This window comes from Trachurus trachurus, assembly GCF_905171665.1.
Source record: "Trachurus trachurus genome assembly, chromosome: 20".
Lineage (NCBI taxonomy): Eukaryota > Metazoa > Chordata > Actinopteri > Carangiformes > Carangidae > Trachurus > Trachurus trachurus.
In genome coordinates this window covers 4,426,843-4,448,611 of record NC_139911.1, presented here as the reverse complement: position 1 = coordinate 4,448,611, position 21,769 = coordinate 4,426,843, and the positions used below count along the sequence as shown (strand labels likewise).

Here is a 21,769-nt window from a genome sequence, read left to right as displayed (position 1 = left end):
CCACACAAATTCATTATTTGGATCTACCTTACTAAACAATTTTTGTCTTATAGATTCATAAAAAATGTATAAGTCAATTTATAAGTCAATTTAGCTGGATTTATTCCAATATATTATCACTAATCTTCATCTCTCTTATCTCTAATATATAGGCATATACATATACACTGCTCAAAAAAATTAAGGGAACACTTAAACAACACATTGTAACTCCAAGTATATCACACGTGTGTGAAATCAACCTGGGATGATAATTTTGATTATGTTATTTTGTTCTCAACACACTCTACTATATATTGAATAACGGTTTTAAACTGCAATATTTCATTAAATGTCATTCATTGAGATCTAAGATGTGTTGAGATCTAAGTTGTGTTGTTTAAAGCAGAAGTGAGTGGTCTGGTTGTTTTCGCTAATGCTGCGTTCCAGGCAGGCTTTTGAAATCGTAAATTACAGCTTCAAGTCACAACTTACGACTTTGTAGCGTTCCAGGCAACCCACTCGTGTTTTTCCGACCTGTTTTACCGGTGAAAGTCACTATAACGGCCACTCGTAACTTCCGACCGGTGAACTCGTACCAGATCGAACTGGTACCACTTCACGGTCGGAAAAATACGAGTTTCCTTGAACGCACCATAACAGTCCTCGTCGCTACGTCACCACATTCACGGCGTTCCTTGGCTGCACACACAGCCCTGCATGCCGTTCTCTCTCCTCATTGGATAAAAACTGTAGGATACGATAAATGTTTTCTCCTCGGCTCAGAGCAGAGCAGAGGGACTGAGAGACCCGTGTTTCAGTCCAAACACTCTATATAAGTGATTGCTGTCGGAAGATATAACTATTTAAGACTTATATTAACACAAATATATCACTCACTTCTGCTTTAACTGTTCCCTTTAATTTTTTGAGCAGTGTATAAAGACATAAACACATATACAAAGAAAAATAAGTAAGTAAATGCCAATAATAAGCACCTTGTAAAATAAGTAAGTAAATGCCAATAATAAGCACCTTGTAAAATAAGTAAGTAAATGCCAATAATAAGCACCTTGTAATTGTCAAACACCCTCATTCCTGTACATATAGAAAATCATTTCTTTGTACTTCATTTTGAACTGGATTATGTTTGGACTTTCAAACTTCCCATAGTTTAATTAGTTTATTTCCACAGATAAAAACACAAAAGCTCCTTCTTGTTGTGCGTGTTTTCTGGATTTCACTCATGTGTCGCCCCCTGTCGCCCCCTCACAGAGTCGTCCCAGGCGGAGAAGCCCTCGGCGACGCTCTCCTCCCAGTCCCAGTCCCAGTCGTCGTCATCATCCTCAGGCTCAGGGAGCTTGAACCCGTCATCGGGGCCGCCCGGGTCGTCGTCGTCGGGGTCCACGGTGCCGGTGTCTCCGGTCCTGCAGTCGCCCGCCCCTCCACTGCTCCAAGACCCCACCCTGCTCCGCCAGCTCCTCCCAGCACTTCAGACCGCGCTGCAGCTCAACAACGCCAGCGTGGACATGGCGAAAATCAACGAAGGTAAGAAACGACGCAGATCTATAGGCGCGTTCCCACTGAAGGAGTTCCTGGTAAAGAGAGATGAACTTTACGGGAACCATCCGGACTCTTGAGGCGATGTGCAACAGTTTCGATCATTGTGCTGCATTTTTTTGTTTCCTGCTCTGGTTGTTGTTGGTTTTCTGGCAGTATAGACGCTTTCTAATAATAATGGGTTGTAAAAATGTTGTTTTGATCTTTGCGCGATCACATAATTTTCTGTCCACTGTCATACGTCAACATTTTGGCAAATTGGCCTATTGCAATAATCCCTATAGTTTTAGGAGTAGATTTGTTACCTTTTAATTGTCGGTGCAAGCTGTTTTTAGAACGGCGGAGCAGAGCCGCGAGCTGCTCAGAGCTACGCTACGGAGGCTCATGGGATTTCTTGGTTTTCCTCATCAAACTCATCAAATACACAATCCAACAACTTCACAACGCTCTGGTGGACAAGTTGTGACCTGCACATTCACCACGCTATGAGATAATAACACAACGTTACCAGACAGAGTTGATTTAGAGGGAAATGCAGAGACTGCTTGCTGAAAAACTGCCCCTGAAGGCAACGCGCATCAGCTGTTTTGGATGAATTTACCTCTAAAACAACTCTGTCTGGTAACGTTCTGTTATTATCTCATAGCGTGGTGAATGTGCAGCTCACAACTTGTCCACCAGAGTGTCTTGGAGTTGTTGGATTGTGTATTTGATCAGGGTCAAATTGACCAAGACAATAATATTTATGACATAATGATTCCTTATTTCCAGTCTGCAGTACAGTATGTAATCATGAGTCATCAGCAGCCTGTTATACTCTGTGCTGAGGGATGCAAGGGGGAGGCCTTATTCCATTCAGAAACATGTCTACATCCCCGCTTTGATCAGCACCGAGTAAAACCTCAAGCCCAACCCGGAGTTTTTCGGGGCAGGGACTCGTTTAGGCCCCGTAAAAGTTCCTGGAGATGGTTCTTCCAGTGCGGAGCCCCGGCCCCGTAAAATTACCTTGATGTTCCTGCAGTGGAAACGGCGCCTTAAGATGCAGATGATTCACGTTCAGGCTGCTGCTGCGGCTGCTGCATCTGCTGTCGGCTGTTTGTCTAGACAACGACATGATGATCTGGTTCTGTCCTGCTGGTCCGAGCTCAGTTTGAGTCCTGCGTCTGATTCACTGTACAAGTTTTTAGTCAATCATCTGCAATATGAAGCCAAAGCTCACGATCGTTGTGCTCACACTGTACGAGTAAAAACAAAAAGGCCTGTTGCCCCCCTCCGTGCACCATTGTTACTATTGACAAGTGTCAATAAAGATTTGTTTGAAAGCTCAGTGGCAGGTTTGTTTACGAGGCAGAAGAAGCTGCTTTGTGCATCAGTGCTTTTTACTCTGGTTCATATCGGCTGTGATGATGGGAGGAGGAGGAGGAGAAGGAGGAAGAGGAGGAGGAGGAGGCAGCAGCAGCAGCTCGACCAACCTGGCCTCCATATTTTTGTCTCTCTCCAGCGTCGTGTTGCCATGGCGTTTACAGACGTTGTGTTAGTCACTTCATGCAGGCGTAGTGAGAAAAAAAAGACACTGTTGTTGGGGAATTGACTCCTTGCTCTGCTTCGTGTGTGTGTGTGAGAGGCTGAGGTCGACCGACCAGCATTTATTATGACACATCAGACGTTTGGTCCAATGGCTGTTCAGGAGCAGAGCCCAGTTGTTCAGAAGAAATCTGACTGGATTTTGGTTGTTCAAGACTAAAAACGGATTCTGGGATCGGATTGGATCACGTAATCCAGTCTTGGTTTTTAATCTGGATCAAACCCTCAGTTTGTGTTGTTCAAAACTTTTTAGTAGGATCTGGAAAACTTGGATCCAGGATTATTCTGATCGCAGCAGTTTGGTGGATTCAGGAACAAAATGTGAATGTGATTAAATTCAAAGTGGTCAAATAAACAACATTTATCATGTAGTGTATATATACATTTGTATTTTGCACCTGATTTTTAAACCAGTATTGTGATGAAGTAAATGAAGTAAACTTTTGATTATTCCACCAGTGAATAACTTTTCCCCAACTACTTGATAATTGAATGAAAATTGAAATCTGAGGTTTGAATTTTGAATGGAAAAATATTCACAATGTATTCAACTAATGTACTGAATATTTGTTTTTTGGCCCCAGATGATCGGTCCCCAGGTCAGAAAGAAGCTAAAATCATATCAATCGTTTATGGCCAAATTAAGCCGTTTGTGCTGCTGTCTGGGTGTGTGGATGAAGTAATCCCTTGTGCGGATGGTTTCCTGCTGTCCACACAGATGGAACGTTTTTTTGGGAACGGTGTTGGTCCTGTTGTAGTTTTAAAACCCTGAGGTTGTGCTGGTGACGGGCTGATGTAGACGTCCCATGGTCGCTCCCTGATTGGGCCTCAACAGCCTCGATTTATCGTGAAAGTAACATGAAGAACAAATTACAGTCATTATCAACCTTGTTAGCTGAAAATGTAATAGAAACACCTGGATGACATGACGAGCATCTTGATATTGCCGTATATTTTTGTGTTGGTGAATCAGGTATTGAGTGTTTTCCAGTTTCAAAATAAAAGCCCTCTGCAGAGTTGTGTCACTGCGGCTGCATCCTCAGTGGAAACACGTTCATTTTGATTAACGCCGAGTCCGTTCAAGCTAAATGATTTGTACAGATTAACTCTTGACACACTGCAGCAACAGATCTGTATCACTGCTCTGAGTAACTTTCATTTATTTTTCTTTCCACATCTCTCTCTCTCTCTAGTTCTCACAGCTGCTGTCACACAAGCTTCATTACAGTCGATGCTTCATAAGATCCTCACTGCTGGACCATCGGCTTTTAATATCACTACTATCCTCTCTCAAGCTGCTCAACTCTCCAACCAAGGTAAGTGAACGCCTCACAGAAGCAGGGGGGTTTAAGTGTTTTAATGTTTCCTCTGAGGTTAACACCTTTTGTTTAATATTGATATCATAAAGTCTGTTTCCTCACCTTTGTTGCAGCCTTTCACACAAACTATATTTGTATTTGTGTCAAGGGCAACATCTCACATATTTCTCTTTCTACTGACACTTTAATGTAGTTTCAAACTGAAGGTGCTTTACTAACTCAAGAGTCTGAAGAACAAGAAAACTTCTGTGGTGTTTCCTGCTGCTGGATATTGAACTTTCTGGACTCTATCGATCCCTTATTGTCCCTCTTTATTCTTTTGTCTCTATAAACAGCTCAGCAATCGAACCAGTCGCCGATGTCGTTAACGTCGGACGCCTCGTCGCCCAGGTCCTATGTTTCTCCGAGGATCAGCACACCACAGACCAACGCCGGTCCTCATAAGCCCCATCTCAGCACGCAGCCCGTCATATCACAGCCAAAGGTAAAGAGAGAGACCGCACTGATTTTAAATCTAGTAGAGGAACTAACTCCCTGTTTCAGCAGAAGTAGATTTCCTCTTGAGTCACACTGGAGGAAAGAAGCGACTGAGATTTCACTTTAAGAGCGTTTTAGTTAGGAAGCCTTGTGTGGATTACTTGAGTCTAAAGTAGTATAGTAGTAGTAGTTTATTCGTCCATTCAACAGAACATAACAATTTGGATTAGTGTCAAGTTGGGCCGAAAAGGCGTAGGCTGAAGCTGCAGCTTATTTTTGCAATCATGCAAAATATTTGCATCAGTTCTAGAGGCCTTTATTTTTATATCAATAAGTAATGCACCTTATTTAAATAGATGATCATTTGAGATATCAAAAAGTTTTGTTTGATATCTTTTAGCAAATGTTCGAAGGGTTTTTGAAAAGTTTTTGGTTTTATTCATAGTATTGATGTCATGATATGTTAGGTCCTCGCTAGTCTTTCTTATCTCCAGGTATGTTATTGGTATTGGCCTTTGGAAGTAGAAAATTATCAGTTATAGGTATCGGTTTCAAAAAAAAATTATCGTGCATCCCTAGTTATAAACATTATTATATTTTATATATACATACACACACACACACACACACACACACACACACAGTACATAGCAATGGACTGGACTATCCATCGCAGTACCAAGTTTATTACACAGGTCAATACATTCATTGCTAATTAGTAATCAATGCATTTACCCTTGTGTCGAATTTTGGTTTTCAATTGTCAGTGAAAATTGAAGATAATAATGTATAATGAATACTTGACTTACCGTATACTTATATTCATTACATTGAATACCTTAGGTTTAAACATCTTTTTAAATGTAGTGACCGATGTGCACGTTTTTAATCCTTTATTAAGGTTATTCCATACATTTACTCATATTGCAACTTACTGAATAGCTCCTGTTTCCAGGGTGGAAGTAGATTGTTGCCTCAAAGTACCAGGGCCAGGCCATTGCCTTAATAAGAATGTACTCTTAGCAATTCTTGCCTGGTAAAATAAAGGTTTACTACAAAGTCTCCAATCAGGCACATGAAAAAAAAATTAAATCATTGCAAATGGAGTTGGATGCACCTTTTAGTTTAAAAACGACAAAAACAACAAAAACAGTGTTGTTTTGTGGAGCTTTTTTGAATAATGCGGCCATGAAACTATGGATTTCGGAAGCGTTTGGTGCTTCGTTGCAGATGAAAATGTGATTTTAATGTCTGTGTCTTGGTGATGCGTTCAGGTGAGCACGCCAGCGGTGAAGCAGGCGTCTCATCCCCATCCCACGTCCCAGCAGTCCCTCTCCAGCGATAAGCATCACAGTCACGACGTCACCACGGCCTCGCCACGCACCCTGCAGCGCCAAGGGTAGGTCGCACACAACAACTCAACATGCAACAACATGACAAAAAACAGGCAAATTGATGATTATTTATAGATAATTAGATCATAATGATGGTTTGAGAGGCAAAAAAAACATCTAAACAGGACGGGTAGTTCACCTCAGCAGCACGTCGGCACCATCTGCTGGTCGTTAAAGGAACAACAGTTCATTCATTCATTCATTCATTGATTTCATGCAGTTGTTTGTGCAATAATTTACTAAAAGGAGCAAATAAGTATTTACATTGAACATTTTAAGGGAAAAACATTCATTAAAATGTTAATTCACACGCGGCAGAGTGTTAATTTAGTGAAGATTCACCCTTTACTTGACAAGTGTCACAACTGTAAATGTATCTAATTAACATTTTCATTATTGACTCATCTGACAATTGATTTTTTTAATGAGTTGTTTGGTCGATAAAACACCAGAAAGCAAAGTCGGTCATTCTCCAAACCCAAAGAGGATCTGGGAATATTATAAACATGTTAATATTTGTGTGAACATAACTTTATTTGTACAGTCACGTAGAGACAAACTGGCTGAAAATGCTGATGTGGTGCTTTTTAAATATGTCTTAATACACATCTGTAGTGATGATAACATGGATAACAAGACAATTACACACCCATAAACCATAAGATATGCAAAGATTTTATTTCAAATGCAGAGCTTATTAATTATTAACATTTTCTGCAAGATACAGAATTCATATCTATGGATGTTCTTCACATTTCTCCTCCTCCTCCTTCCTGTGTTGATGTGTTGCAGCAGTCAGAGGAGTCCCTCCCCGGGTCCCAACCATGTCGCCTCCAGTAGCAGCAACGCCCACAACTCTGCCTCCGCCCCCCCCTCCGCCTCCGCAGCCCGGCCCTCCTGCACCTTCACCCCCACCCTCGCCGCCCACTTCAATGAGAATCTTATCAAACACGTGCAGGGTTGGCCGGCCGAACACGCAGAGAAGCAGGTCTGTGCTTCATTTACAACATGTCATAATAACTACACACTGTTAACTCATTATTCACGAAGCATTCTTGCTGATTATTTCGAGAAAAGTTTATTTTATGAAAATCAAACCCACGTTGTACTGTACAAGGAGTCCTTATTGGTTGTTATTAATGGTTTGCATATTCTCAATATGTGCAGCATTTGATATAACTCTTAAAAATAAGTAAATTAGGAAAAATATGTGTTTGAAACTGTGTTAGAAAAAACATTTGTTCTGAGATGGAAAATGCAAAAATTAGTATCAAAGGAGGAAGAATCTTTTTCTTTTTAAACAGTATTTCTTAGGAAATTTCAAGTGTATATCAGAACTTACATTGAATAAGTTTATATTCCTTCGTACAGTCACACAGATAAAGAAAATAAAATGAACAGCAATAATTATAAGGGCAGATAATCAAACTAGTTAGATGAAGCATCATAACAAAGATCAAGTTGATGGAAGAATGCTTCATAAATGATTAATTGAGTGCACAGTTATTATAAAGTGTAACCATAATAGTTTATAATGGTTCTGCATATTAAATCTCATTGTTGTTTCTTATGAATTGACCTTGAAGGCGTCGAGGCTACGTGAAGAGGCTCACACCATGGGCAGCATCTGTATGTCGGAGAACTGCACCGAGCTCAAAAACCTCCGGTCTTTGGTCAGAGTCTGTGAAATACAAGCCACGTTGCGTGAGCAGAGGTAACGACACTGCTATTGTACTATTTGTTTCTATATTTGTTCATTTATCGTTGACGTGTTTGTATGGATGTGAACTCTAACGCCTGTCCTCTCTCCCGTCCGCAGGATACTGTTTCTGAGACAGCAAATCAAAGAACTTGAAAAGTTGAAGAATCAGAATTCCTTCATGGTCTGAGAACTTCTGGTTTGTGCGAGTTGAGAGCGTTTTTCTGGTTGGGGGGTGGGGGAGGGAGGGGAGAGAGAGAGAGAGAAAGAAAAGGGGGGAGGGGGTTGAGAAGAAAAGACCCATTGCACATAGTTGGAAGCTGCAGTTGTTCAGTTCCTCTTGAGCCCAGTCTTAACACACACACAAACACACACATACAGACACAAACACACACACACACAGGAGCGGCAGTCGGGGTTTTGCCTTTGGACCGTTGGGCTGGGTTAAAAACCAAGAGGTGGGGAAACACGGAGAGCTGTCGTTGTTGTGGGAGAAAGAGAGACAGAGAATTAAAAAACACGGGGAGGGAGGGATGGAGGGGGCGGGGCGATTTACAGGTTTTGTAAAAAACCCTCAACGGAGAAAAAAAATGTAGATTTCTTGTAGATGTTATTATCTATGTTGTAAATATGTTTTGTAGATTGAAGCCATGGAAAGCCATGCCTATCAAAAGCTTTTGACATCCAAACTAATCAACGCCTAGGCGGCTACGTTCATTAGCCTAGCCTCTCCTTCATGTTAACTCGTCTGCAGACTTAAAGCTTCATTTTGTCCGTTCGTGGATCTGAGAACCAGAGAGTGAGCGGCGTGCGATGGCGTGCAAATGCAGCGAAGCCATTTTATTCACATTAAAACATAAACACACTGGTGTCAAAGTGGTTCCTCCTCCTCTTTCTCTTCCTCTTCTTCATAATAATCTTGGTTGAAGCAACGACCGTCTGAATCCCGAGCTGTTCACCGCTGCCACCGCCGCCGCCGCCTCACCCCCTGGTTCACTGATCTATTTCTTTTTCTTTCTTTCTGTTTTTTTTTTTCTTCCTTTTTTTGTTTTTTTGCAGCTTCTGGTGGCCCTGCGTTTCCCAGTCTGAAAAAGCGAAAACATAACAAAAACAAAAAACAGTGCCTGGTGGTGTGGTGGAGTGAGTGATTTAAAGAAAAAAGACGAGAAAAAGAAACAAAAAAATATATATAAATGAATAAATAAATTAGAGATGTGATGATGACGTGCTGCTTTGGACCATTCCCACTTTTATTATTACTACTACTTCTTCTTACCCTTCCTCTTCCTCCCTCCTTGAGTCTTGAGTCACTTCACACACACACCCTCCACATCGGTTCTTCTTATTCTTATTTTTATTCTTATTTTTTTGTTTTTGTTCCACTGGTTCATTCCTTTGTACAGTCGCCAACAACACAACAACAATGAAGTTTTAAGACGCAGAGAAAATGAAAAACAAAACAGAAAAACAGAAAAAAAAAGGTTTTATTTATAACTTTAGTCACTCATCTGCACCCGGTTCAGCAGCAGCAGCAGCAGCAGCAGCAGCGGCGTCTTCACCCAGCTGTGGCGGCGGTGGGCGTTGAGGTTAGAGGCAGATGTGCTGGGCAAACGAGCGGTCACAAGGTCAAATGTGAACTGTATGTATTGTAATAAACATATTAAACATATAAAAAAGCGAGCACTGGTTATTTTATTGGAGCGGTAAAGGTTTTTTGTTTTTTGTTTTGGTTCGGACGCTAGTGCCTTGTTGAAAGTCTTAAAGGGAGAGTTCAACATTTTGGCAAATTGGCCCATTGCTATAATCCCTATAGTCATCATAGCAGTAGGTTGGTTACCTTTCAATGTCAGTGCAAGCTATTTTTGGAAGAGCAGGGCAGAGCCGCAAGCTGCTCAGAGCTACGCTACGGTAATGGAATTTCTTGGTTTCCCTCATCAAACTCATCAAATACACAATCCAACAACTCCAAAACGCTGTGGTGGACAAGTTTTGACCTGCACGTTCACCACGCTATGAGATAATAACAGAACGTTACCAGACAGAGTTGTTTTAGAGGGAAATTCATGGAAAACCGCTGATGCGCGGTGCCTTCAGGGACAGTTTTTCAGCAAGCAGTCTCTGTATTTCCCTCCACCAGGGCGTTGTGGAGTTGTTGGATTGCGTATTTGATGAGTTTGATGAGGGGAAACCAAGAAATCCCATTAGCCTCCGTAAGCGTAACTCTGAGCAGCTCACGGCTCTGCTCCGCCGTTCTAAAAAATAGCTTGCACCGACAAATAAAGGTAATGAACTTACTGCTATGACTATAGGGATTATGGCAATGGGCCAATTTGCCAAAATGTTGAACTATCCCTTTAACTCCTCCTTCACTACTTTTTTCTTTTAAAAACAAACCAACAGTGAGATCTTCAACAGGCATGATGTCGTTGTGCACAGGGTTGTTCTTGTTTCTCCAGCACATCCCATCATCCCCCTCTATCTCTATTATTTGACCCACCTCCCTTTGCCCCCCTCCACTCATGAAGAGCAGGGTCCGACGCTGCAAAGGCCTGTTTTCTGCCACCATTACTTATCTATTGAGTCTATAACTGAGCTGCACCACACATTCAGTAACGGTGACCACATCATTGCTTTGTATATTGTTTCCTGAAGTATATTGACAACAAATGAAATAAAATATGCCTCTCCAGGGCCACGTGCTTCTTCTCTGGCTCTTTTGGTCCCTTTAACTTTTTATTTTAGTGTTTGATATTTTGGTTTAGAATGGATGCTTTAAAAAAAAACAATACACAACAAAGATGAGACTGTGCTGCCCCCTGCTGGTGGTGCTCTGACTGTGGGAACTCCAGGAGATTAATGTTATCAGATGGTTGTAGAGGACGTAAGCAGCTTCTTACATAAGAGTGGATGATGAGCTGTCAAAACAATAAAAGAGGTTTTTAATCCCCAGAAAAGTGAATTGAATGCGCTGAATTACATCCACTTTTACAACATTCGAACAATTCAGTTTACAAGTAGTCTTAGTAGACAAACAATCAGCATTAGTTTGATTATGTGTGTGTAAAAAGTAATGCAGAAAATCAAAATTTAGAATATTTTAAGAAGGAAAGACAAGGAACATCAAAAACACCAAACAGACAAAGAGAAGAAAAACAATATATCAAAAATATAAGGTTATAAATTCCCTTTGCATCTTTTTCTTAATCAATTCATCAGCACGTAGGCTATATATAGGATACACTGTAAATCATTTTCCTGTTGAGAATGACATGGTTTTATCCTGTCAGTTGAACTTGTAGTGTTTTGTTCGCAGAATTAAAAATTGCCCCAAATTGTCTAACAATGGGCATTGCCAAAATAAATGTAAGTGAGTTGCTATGTTCTCACCAGATCCCCTCCAACATAAACTTATATAGTTTCAGGTGTTATAAAACATCTGTTAACTATCTTCCATTGAAACTCTCTCCATGAATTGTCTGAGCACAAATCTTTATCCAGCCTTCCTCACTGATTTCCTGTTGTAGCTCTCTCTGAATTACCTATTTACAGAGTCTGCACGTAAAACACAAACTATAGCCTAATACTTTATTTTACAGATGTTAGGATCAGTTTAGAGTTTAAATGATCAATATTCTTCATGCAGTTCAAACAGGTTGATTATTTAAAGCACAAAGTTACAGGTTTAGTCTTCAGGCAAAAGTCTCAGATAAACATTCAAACAGCACAGCAGCACAATGACAGAAGAAATGTTGCAGTGTTTGAGAGATGGATCTACGGTGTATGTACTCAAATGAGTAAAAGTACAAAAATACAAAGCAACTAAATCTAAACAAACACAAAAATAAATAAGAAACTATAGTTTAAAAAGTATAAATGTACTTATATTCATATTCTTTATTTATCTTCCAGACTTCAGCCTATAATATTTAATATTTACAGTAGAAAAAACATATTAATTACATCAAAACATAGCAACTCTAAGTGTTCAGTGCAGAGCAGCAGCTGCTCAGTCTGTTGTGATGTTATTAACAACTCATCAGTGATTAAAGTGTCTCATTATCTAAGTTGTAAATGATCTCATAGGACGCAGCTGTTTTTATGTTGTTTCCCTGCAGCTCCTCTCTCTGACCGTCAGGTGGCGCCAGCTGCTCAGTGTTTCCATTCTGTGACGTAGGGAAGCTGAGAACAGACTAAATAAGTTTCTAACAATATCTCATAGTTGAAACACATCTAAAAACTGGTAAGTCAACTTTGTATTAGTATTAGTATTTTATATTATATTATTTAACATTTTCACAGGCTACACACAAACTGTTGCTGCTCTGTTATCACCTAAAATAGTTTGATTTATTTCATTTGTAGTGATTATAGAACACTTTATTTGTTGCATCTTGGATTTAAAAATCTTTAAAGTGTAAATTATTCATAATTTCTGTGCCACACATAGATTTGTAATGAAAAAAGGCATCGAAACAAGTCAGAGTACAATAATTTCACATGTGAGTTTAAAAGAGCAAAACAATATTTTTCTTTTTTTAACCTTGAACTGTTACATAAACACTTGTTACTATGTTATTTTTTCTTAACAACCGCGTGTATATTTTATCTTGTAAGTTTGGTTTCTGGGTGTGTAAGAGCTTTCCCCCCTCCTCTCTCTCACACACACACACTCTTTATGCAAATGTGCACGTTTAAACAGTTTGTATTTGTGCATCATCTGCACATTTATGCCACAAAATCTTTTAATCAGTCGACAAAATTACATAACTTTTTTTTTTTTTTTTTTTGTATTATGTAAAAAAAGGAAACAAAAAATCTTGAGAACCAGAGCAGGAATAAAAACCAAACTGTCGCCAGGTCAGATTCCACCGAGATGTTGATCATCGACGTGATGATCAAACACTGATTATCTACAAAGTCTCTGTGTTTGTCGGTGTGTGTGTGTGTGTGTGTGTGTGTGTGTGTGTGTGTGTGTGTGTGTGTGTGTGTGTGTGTGTCTCTGTGTGTGTCTGAGGGGGCGAGACAGAACAACAGAAGCTAATGGATTAAATCTGAGCAGGAGAAACAAAGGTGGATGTCGTCAGTTTCCTGTCCAGATAAAGTCTGCGTGAATTCCTGCAGCTCAGAGATCAAAGCTGATGTGGAGAATTTTTAGCAGCAGCGACTAGCGAGTATCTGGAGGAGAATAAAGTGGATCACACACACACAGAGAGAGAGAGAGACAGAGAGAGAGAGGATGGAGACGTCTGCTTCTTCCTCAGGCCTTGATATGGTTCACATCAAAGAGACGGAGAGAGGGAGAGGGAAAGAGAGGGAGAGAGGCGAGGTGTCGGAGCAGGAAGTCTGACCCCCGGGTGTCACGGACCGGCGCCATGTTGGGAAGGTCAGATGTTCAGATTGAGGAGGTTCAGGTTCAGTTTCACTTTGGACTTCTTCTTCTTGTTGTGGTTTTTTTCTTTTTTTCTTGCAGCTGTGGGAGGTTGAAAGTAGATTTTCATGTCCTCTTATCTCAGGTAGACTTCACCTCCACCTCCACCCTCTCTCTCTCTATCTCTCTACGTCCTCGTCCTCGTCCTCCTCTTCGTCCTCTCAGCACTTTGAATCCCTTTGTTAAGCAACGTCTCCTCTGTCTGCAGCAGGTCACACCTACAAACAAACGTCTCCTAATGTGTGAGAGCAGACGCCCCGCGGGTCGTAATCACTCCCTGAAAGGCCACTCACACACTGACTGACCCCCCCCCCCCCCCCCCCCCCCTCTCTCCCACACACACACACACACACACGCACACACACACACACACACACACACACACACACACACACACACACACACACACACACACACACACACACACACACACACACACACACCTCCCCTCTGAGCTGAGAGCTTGTCGACGTTCGTGCTCCCAGCATGGAAACACACACACACACACATGCAGGTTTGATTCCCTATGATTCCCAGTCTGGGAGCAGGTAGCTACTCGACCTGTTACCTATTGATCAATAATCAGCCTCAGGAGGAAGTACTGTAGCTACATACTGTGGCATTATGGGATGTGACGTGACGCAGGGGATTAAAAGTCTCTCCACATCCTGGATGCCTGTTTGTTTGTTAGCACACTGCGTGTGTGTGTGTGTGTGTGTGTGTGTGTGTGTGTTTACATGCTGATCCCACTAATTGCTCTTATGTAAATGGATGCAAATTGTCTCTGTCTCTGTCCCACATTTGACTTTCATTGTAAAGTTTAGATGCTACATTTATAAAGTTATTATTATTATTATTATTATTATTATTATTATTATTATTATCATTAGTAATAATAATAATATTATTATGAATGGAGTGACCCTGTGACCCTTCTTTTTTTTTTTTAAGAAGTTCTTCTGTAAATAGACTGCAGTACCGGTTTCCACCACCAGGTGTTGATCTTTAACCAGATACCTGCACAGGTTGGAGATGCAGGTCATTAAAGGGACATTTCTGATATTTCACCACACAGTAAACTTAAACTCCATGTCACGTGTAGCCTATTTAAAAAAAAAAAAAAAAAAAAAAACCTCATGAATACAGCAGCTGATCAATAAAAACTGCAAATTATTATTAATATTATCGTTATCATTTAGGCCTATTAGTATTATCATTATTATGACGTCACCGGTGTAGATCAGTGCAGTGATGCCGCTGTTCAACTCCATGGCGCCTCCGTGTAATCACCGTAATTACAGCGAGTGCATTTCTCTCTATGTGTGTGTGTGTGTGTGTGTGTGTGTGTGTGTGTGTGTGTGTGTGTGTGTGTGTGTGTGTGTGTCTCCCCTGAAGCTGCGTCCTCTCGTCCTGCTGCAAACGTGGAGCTCTCTCTCTCTCTCTCTCTCTCTCTCTCTCACACTCACACACACACACACACACACACACACACACACACACAGCCTCAGGACATCATATTACTGCACTAACTGACACTTTCTGGACTTTTTTTTTCTCACACAAGTTGTTTCTCACGATAATAAAATGTGATTAATAATAATAAATAATAATGATGACAATACAAAATAATTATATAAAACTAATTATATAAAACAAATCAAATGTGCTGTCACATGTTGATGCATTCGTGTCTTTTTATCCTTATTCTGCAGAAGAAGAAGGCAGTTGGCGCTGATACAGATCGCGCGCGCGCACGTGTTTTGCATTGCAGTTTAAAGGGCAATTGTGTCTGGGCGCGTGCAGTAGGATCTGTGTGTGTGTGTGCATGCGTGTGTGTGTGTGTGTGTGTGTCGTCTCAGTGGCGCCAGGGTTTGCTAATTTCTGAGAGCGGCTGTCCTCCGCTCCACCCCGCGGCAGCAGCAGAGTCTGTTGCCCGGAGGAAAGCTGCTCAGCGCCGGCGTCACCCAGGCTGCCGGCAGGGCGATACTGCAGGTAGACTATCTGCTGCTGCTGCTGCTGCTGCTGCTGGCCTCACTTATATAAAAATATAGCCCCATTATTGATCCTGGTGTGACTACATACATAGACCTGTATTTCATTAGGCTATGTAGTTAAATCATTGCATCATATAGGCTATCCCTATAATTAGCCCATTATGTCATTAAAACTTACATAGCCTATAGCCTATAGTTTCATTCCTGTTAAGTTGGTTCAGTTTATTTGAATATATAGAATATAAAACATCTTCCCCACATATTAAATAATACCTACAAATAGCCTAAGAGTTTATTTCTTTGTTAAACACTGCATCAGTTGGTCAGCGAAGTAACCCGCGGTGGACTGACCGTCTCCAGGACCAATGGCATCCCATAATGACATATGGAATATGGTATTATGGAAATGAAGGAGGGTGAATGGACTGATAGGTTTGACCCGAACCATCAAGTTAGAGATTGACACACACACAAAATTACACCGGAAAAACACAGCACAGGTCAAAAAGACCTACAATAAATGCTATAAATGATAATATTAACCTGCCATCAATAAACTAGTAAGTGCTCCATCTGTATCTAGTAGATTATTGTGCTTTTCAAGCGTTAGAAACAAATTTTATTTCCTATTCAATGTCTTTTATTTATTATTATTTTATGCAAAACATCACAGATAATGTTGCTGGATTACTTTGCCTGTTATTCCATTTTTATCTATTTTCATTTTTACATTTATTTAGTTTTGAATGCGGCAATTTTATTTAGTATTTTAAATGTACTTACTAAATACTGGGGGTTTTTTTTATTTTATTTTGAAAAGCCATACCGGATACGCCGTCGTTACGTAATTCTGCCCAGCTTCGCGCGCCCGGGTTCTGGCCAATCAGAGCGCAAGGGGGCAGTTCTGACCAATCAGAGCGCAGGGGGGGCGGGGCTGTGACGGACCGCAGCTATTTCTTCAGCTAACGCTCGGGTCTCGCGGAGCCTGTGAGCGGTTGGTCTCTCTCTGCGAAGTCGTCGCTTTTTCTCCGTTAACAGTTACCGGGAATACAAAGTGAGTGATGCTTCACGGTGACCGGCGGCGGAACAACAACAGGGAACAGACACACACAGAGGAGGACCCACAGTGACACCGTGAAATCAACTTCCAAAGGAGTTTACTTTTTACTTTTTTCCCCATTTTTCCTGTTTTTAACGGTTGGGGCTCGAGCCGAGGACGTTAAACGAGGAGTTGCGTTGTGTTTACGCGTCTCCAAAAAAAAAAAATGTCGGACCGTTTTTAACAAACTTTTTTCTTTCTTTTCTTTTTTAAACTTGTCTCCATGCGGGAGAGGAAACGTCGTCCACTTCTACGTGTTTCGGTCTGGATTGTCGACTCGAGCTGTCGTGTTTCGGCTCAGGCTCAGGAATGCCTCGTTTCTCGCCGTAGCTCCATGTAAACCCCCCTTTTTTCAGTGTGTGAGTGTGTGTTGTGTGTGTCGTCCGGCTTCTTTCGCCCTCTGCCACTGGATATAACTCGCTGTAAATGGATCGACAGTCCAGTTTCATTTCCATCTGGCTACAACTGGAGCTCTGCGCCATGGCTGTTCTTCTCACTAAAGGTATATATAACGTTATATCTGTGTAACTTTTGTAGACTTTGGTCTCTTTGGTGTTTGTTTTAGCTCCTTCAAATCAGCGATCAACAATATGTGAGAGCGATAAAAAAAAAACCCAGACCGGACTTAAACCTCACTCACGCCAGGATTCATTTTAGGAGAAACAATCAAATTAAGCGACACTTGAATGCAGCATTTACCCTTTAAAAACAAGGGAATACACTAAACCAGAGAACTTCTAATATTGACTAAACTGTGGCTCTAATCTTACTGAATTGACATTTCCTATATACTTTTATTTAAATCCGTAATGCAAACTACAATAATCCCACTTTTTTGTCTTTTTCTAGTAAAAAACTTCAACTTAAACATCAAAGCTTATTGAATTATTGTTATTAATAGCCCATTACACACTCAGCACTCAAACCCTGCCATGTTTCACTTCACTAAACTCATGTTTAACTCAGTTTTGAAGCTGCCATTCATACTGAGCCGGGACTCACAAAAAAAAGAAAAAAAGCCTCAGTGCTTGGCCTGTTTCTCTGCCCCCCTCCCTTCTTCATCCATCTATCCATCCATCCCTCCCCACCACCACCACCACCTCAGCGCCCACAAAGGGGCCTCTCCTTTCTAATGAAATATTCTCCAAATGACCTGCCCGGGCCCTGCTGCTCCAATCATTCACAGGGAAAACACTGATCTGATGAATGTGCCCCTGCACACCGAGAGCTGGTGCGTTCAAAGAGCAGCCACCACTGAGAAACTCTGCTGTAGTTTCCCCCCCTTTCAGTGTTTTTTCATTTTTAATGCAGGAAATGGAAGAAAAAACACACTTTCTGGAGCTAAAAAAAGAACTTTAACTTAGGTAGTTTAACTTGTTTTCATGCAAAACAGTCACCAGAGAAGTGGAAAGCATAGAAAGAAACTCTTGCAGTTTATGTTCAAAAGAGACAAAGCATTCACGTTTAAAGTACCGAGACTGAAGAGAAAACCATAAATACAAGTTCTCTGCAGATATTTTTAAATGTTTAATTTTAAAAACAGGCCATGGATGAAGTAATGAGTGGGCCTGTCTAAGTGCAGGCGGCTCTAATGATAAGGTTGCTGGAAGCCTTTTTAGACGGGACCTCGGTGGACACCCCCCTCTCTCTCTCCTCCTCCTCCGCCCCCAGGCTCTCCTGACCACAAGTAAAGCTTTGCGTGCAAACCGGGGGTGAAAGGAGACTCCTGCGCCGCGCTCCGGGCCCCCACCACCACCACCACCTCCCCTCCCTTATTTGCGAGTTTCCATTTGGGTTGAAAGAAATTGACTTTGGCAAACAAACCCACTAATCATGAGCTACACAGTTCCTGTTTTAAAACATTTTGCATGAGAGAAACTCCTAAAATGACGACACACACAGTGACCGGATTAGTGCGAAAAGTGAAAATATTTCCCGTGAGGTCTGTAAAGTTACCTGGGATGTTTATTGCCCGGGTGAGGGGGGCGCACGCTGCCCCGAGTCTGAAAAACATCAGAGGAGTCGTTTTTGTTGTTAAATATTTTCTCAAAAACCACTTAAAAACATCCAAACAGCGATCAGGAGTTATTAACCTTTAGTTGAACCCTTACGTGGGGCTTTCAGGGACCGTCATCGCCGGATTCAAACCTCCTCAGCTCATGTTGCATCAAAATATGCATTAAAATGTGACTTTTTCTTTCCTTTTCTCGCTTTTCTAACCCCATCTCTTTTTGTTTTGACACGTTTCCAGGAGAAATAAGGTGTTACTGTGACGCTCCGCACTGTGTGGCCACTGGATACATGTGCAAATCAGAACTGAACGCCTGCTTCACCAAGGTCCTGGACCCGTTCAACTCAAACTCGCCCCTCACGCACGGGTGTTTAGACCCCATCGCCAACGCCGTGGACGTCTGTAGCAGCAGCAGCAGCAGCAGTACGAAGGCGGCGGCGGACGTCCTCAGCGGCGCCTCGGCCACGACGCTGGAGTGCTGCCACGAGGACATGTGCAACTACAGAGGCCTGCACGACCTGGCGCACACCAGGGACTCCACAGGTAAAAAAGGAGGAGGAAGCTGTTGTCGAATGTTGAATGAGCGGCTGTCGGGATGTTTTGCTTTTTCACTGCGGCTGAAATATGACATTCACTTTTTAGTCGAGGGGTTTACGATCCCTCTTTAGCAAATAGTCACATTTTTTCCCCCTCTTTCCAGGAGCAACATATCAAGCTGTAGGGCTCTTCAAACACTTTGCTGTTTATGAACGTACAGGCCACCTTACTTTTAATGGGCTCCAGCTCCGGGAGCAGCCAGTTTACCTTAAGCACTTGGAAAGAGATCAGATATATCCTTTTTTTTTTATGCTGTGCACCATGTAATTTTCCAGCTGAGTAGGTATGTGCCGTGTAGAGAGTGAATATTCCCCGACATGGCTGCTGCATGTTGGGCAGAACCAGCGTCCTGGAGGCTTATGAAAGGACGGCGAGTCGGAGAGTCCTGAGGGGATTTTTTTTTTGGTAGTGACCCCGACCAGAGCAGAGCAGAGAGAACAGTTTATTAGCTCAAATTAATTTCTGGCTCTCAGGTCAGGACAAGGTGACTCATTTGTTTTTTAGCCCCGCTGCCCTTTTCTCACTTCCTCGCTCTCGTCTGTCTTGTTTTCTCTCTCTGTGGGCGCTGACGTCACCACAGCGGAGCAGAAGCAGCTCCTCCAACTGTCAAAAAGCTGAAACTTTTTTCCTCTGTAATAGATTAAAGCAGAATTAAGCAATATTTTTGTGTTAATATAAGTCTTAAATAGTTATATCTTCCGACAGCAATCACTTACATAGAGTGTTTGGACTGAAACACGGGTCTGTCAGTCACTCTGCTCTGCTCTGAGCCGAGGAGAAAACTTTTCTCGTATCCTACAAGTTGTATCCAATGAGGAGAGAGAACGGCATGAAGGGCTGTGTGTGCAGCCAAGGGATGCGCCTGAATGTGGTGACGTAGGGACGAGGGCGGTTATGGTGCGTTCAAGGCAGCCCGTAACTCGTGTTTTTCCGACCTGTGAAGTCGTACCAGTTCGATCTGGTACAAGTTCACGGGTCAGAAGTTACGAGTGGCCGTTATAGTGACTTTCACAGGTAAAACAGGTTGGAAAAACACGAGTGGGTTGCCTGGAACGCTACAAAGTCATGACTTGAAGCTGTAATTTACGGTTTCAAAAGCCTGCCTCGACGCAGCATTAGCCAAAACGACCGGATCGCTTACTTCTGCTTTAAATCTGTGGAGCAGTGTGAATATATGAGCATGTAATTGACCGTATCATTGTCTCTCTCTGTGTGCAGACAGCCGGTTTCAGCCGGACGCCAACAACAGGAACCTGGTGACCCGGGTGCAGGAGCTGGCCTCGGCCAAGGAGGTGTGGTTCAGGGCGGCGGTGATCGCGGTGCCCATCGCCGGCGGCCTCATCCTGGTGCTGCTCATCATGCTGGCGCTGCGGATGCTGCGCAGCGAGAACAAGCGGCTGCAGGACCAGAGGCAGCAGATGCTCTCGCGGCTCCACTACAGCTTCCACGGCCACCACACCAAGAAGGGCCACGTGGCCAAGCTGGACCTGGAGTGCATGGTGCCGGTCACGGGCCACGAGAACTGCTGCCTCACCTGCGACAAGATGCGACAGGCCGACCTCGGCAACGATAAAATCCTGTCTCTGGTGCACTGGGGGATGTACAGCGGCCACGGGAAGCTGGAGTTTGTATGACTTCCTGCCGCGAAACTTTTAAAAACGACTGTCGCCTCCCCTTTTTGAACTTTAAGAGACATTCCCATCCTCTTCGTCGTCCGCTGGGACTTCTTTGGGGTTGATGCTTATGTCGGTCGATCGGTGGCGAAAAAATACAAGACTGATCTCACACCGTGTGTTTTTTTTCGTATTTTTTTTTCGCTAGAGGAGCACTTTACTTGAAAATGAAAGGCGACGCAGCGAAGGAGCTGTGGTGAAGCTTGAGAGGAGAGGGCAGGAGGACTGAGGTGGAGTGACGTCGTCGTGACTCCGTCGCTGCTCCTGAGGATCCTGGACTTTTTGTTGACACTGAGCGCTGAAGGATTCCAAATCTGTCTTATTTGCACATTTGTAAAAAAGAAAAAAGAAAGAGGAAAAAAAAAAATCATAAAAAAAGTTGTTGTTCGCTTAAAACAAGAATTTTACACTGACACCAGGGTACAAAACAAAAAAACAAGAAGAGAGGACTTGTCTGAGGAGATAAAAAATATTCAGTGTTTGACTGTAGGTGTGCACACTCCTCTGTGTACGGTTCCTGATTCAAGCGTATTGTAAAGATTTTAAATATATATATATTTTTGTCTGATAAAACTGACTGGTGTGTGTGTGTGTGTGCGTGCATGTGTGACTGTGTGTGCATGTGTGACTGTGTGTGTGTGTCTTGTTCTGGGTGAATGTCCAACATCTCTCTGTGATCAGACTATAAGCTTGATTGTGAGTGTGAAAGAAAAAAAACTTCCATTAAAAGTGACTTTTTATTTATTTCACGATTCACTTCTGTGGTTTTTTTACTGTTTCTAAATGGTGGAGGAAAAAAAAAAAGCACAGTGGCACAGAAAGTGTTAAAATCCTGTGAGGCTGTTGCCCTGGTTTGACAGTGCAGGGTCGTTGTGTGGCCTTGGCGTGCTGCTTACACTCTGTGTATGTGTGTTGTGGACCTGCCAGCTCAGCCTTGTTTTACAGTAGAGCTGCT

The 21,769-nt window shown here is 42.3% G+C and overlaps 2 protein-coding genes across 2 annotated transcripts in view; both read left to right on the top strand.

The window, feature by feature from the left end:
* The window catches only part of waca (WW domain containing adaptor with coiled-coil a), a 29,554-nt gene extending 19,862 nt beyond the window's left edge, over positions 1-9,692 (top strand). Inside the window, exons 7-13 of the mRNA XM_083995640.1 lie at positions 1,255-1,527; positions 4,317-4,439; positions 4,778-4,926; positions 6,194-6,318; positions 7,106-7,301; positions 7,900-8,027; positions 8,133-9,692. Coding sequence (XP_083851766.1) covers positions 1,255-1,527; positions 4,317-4,439; positions 4,778-4,926; positions 6,194-6,318; positions 7,106-7,301; positions 7,900-8,027; positions 8,133-8,202 — 1,064 coding nt within the window. The 3' untranslated portion in view covers positions 8,203-9,692. The remainder of the gene's footprint in view (positions 1-1,254; positions 1,528-4,316; positions 4,440-4,777; positions 4,927-6,193; positions 6,319-7,105; positions 7,302-7,899; positions 8,028-8,132) is intronic.
* A 6,746-nt stretch (positions 9,693-16,438) lies between these two features.
* bambia (BMP and activin membrane-bound inhibitor homolog a) lies at positions 16,439-21,551 on the top strand. The gene is made up of 3 exons (XM_083995097.1): positions 16,439-17,035; positions 18,785-19,087; positions 20,360-21,551. Exons 1-3 carry the CDS (start codon positions 16,960-16,962, stop codon positions 20,773-20,775), a joined length of 795 nt encoding a protein of 264 aa, XP_083851223.1. The 5' UTR covers positions 16,439-16,959; the 3' UTR covers positions 20,776-21,551.
* The last annotated feature ends 218 nt before the right edge of the window (positions 21,552-21,769 follow it).

Bases quoted from the DNA above. Each gene is read 5' to 3' on its own strand.
- bambia (XM_083995097.1), top strand. From the start codon at position 16,960: ATGGATCGACAGTCCAGTTTCATTTCCATCTGGCTACAACTGGAGCTC. The intron at 17,036-18,784 runs GTATATATAACG...ACACGTTTCCAG, and splicing joins GGCTGTTCTTCTCACTAAAG to GAGAAATAAGGTGTTACTGT. The intron at 19,088-20,359 runs GTAAAAAAGGAG...CTCTGTGTGCAG, and splicing joins GCACACCAGGGACTCCACAG to ACAGCCGGTTTCAGCCGGAC.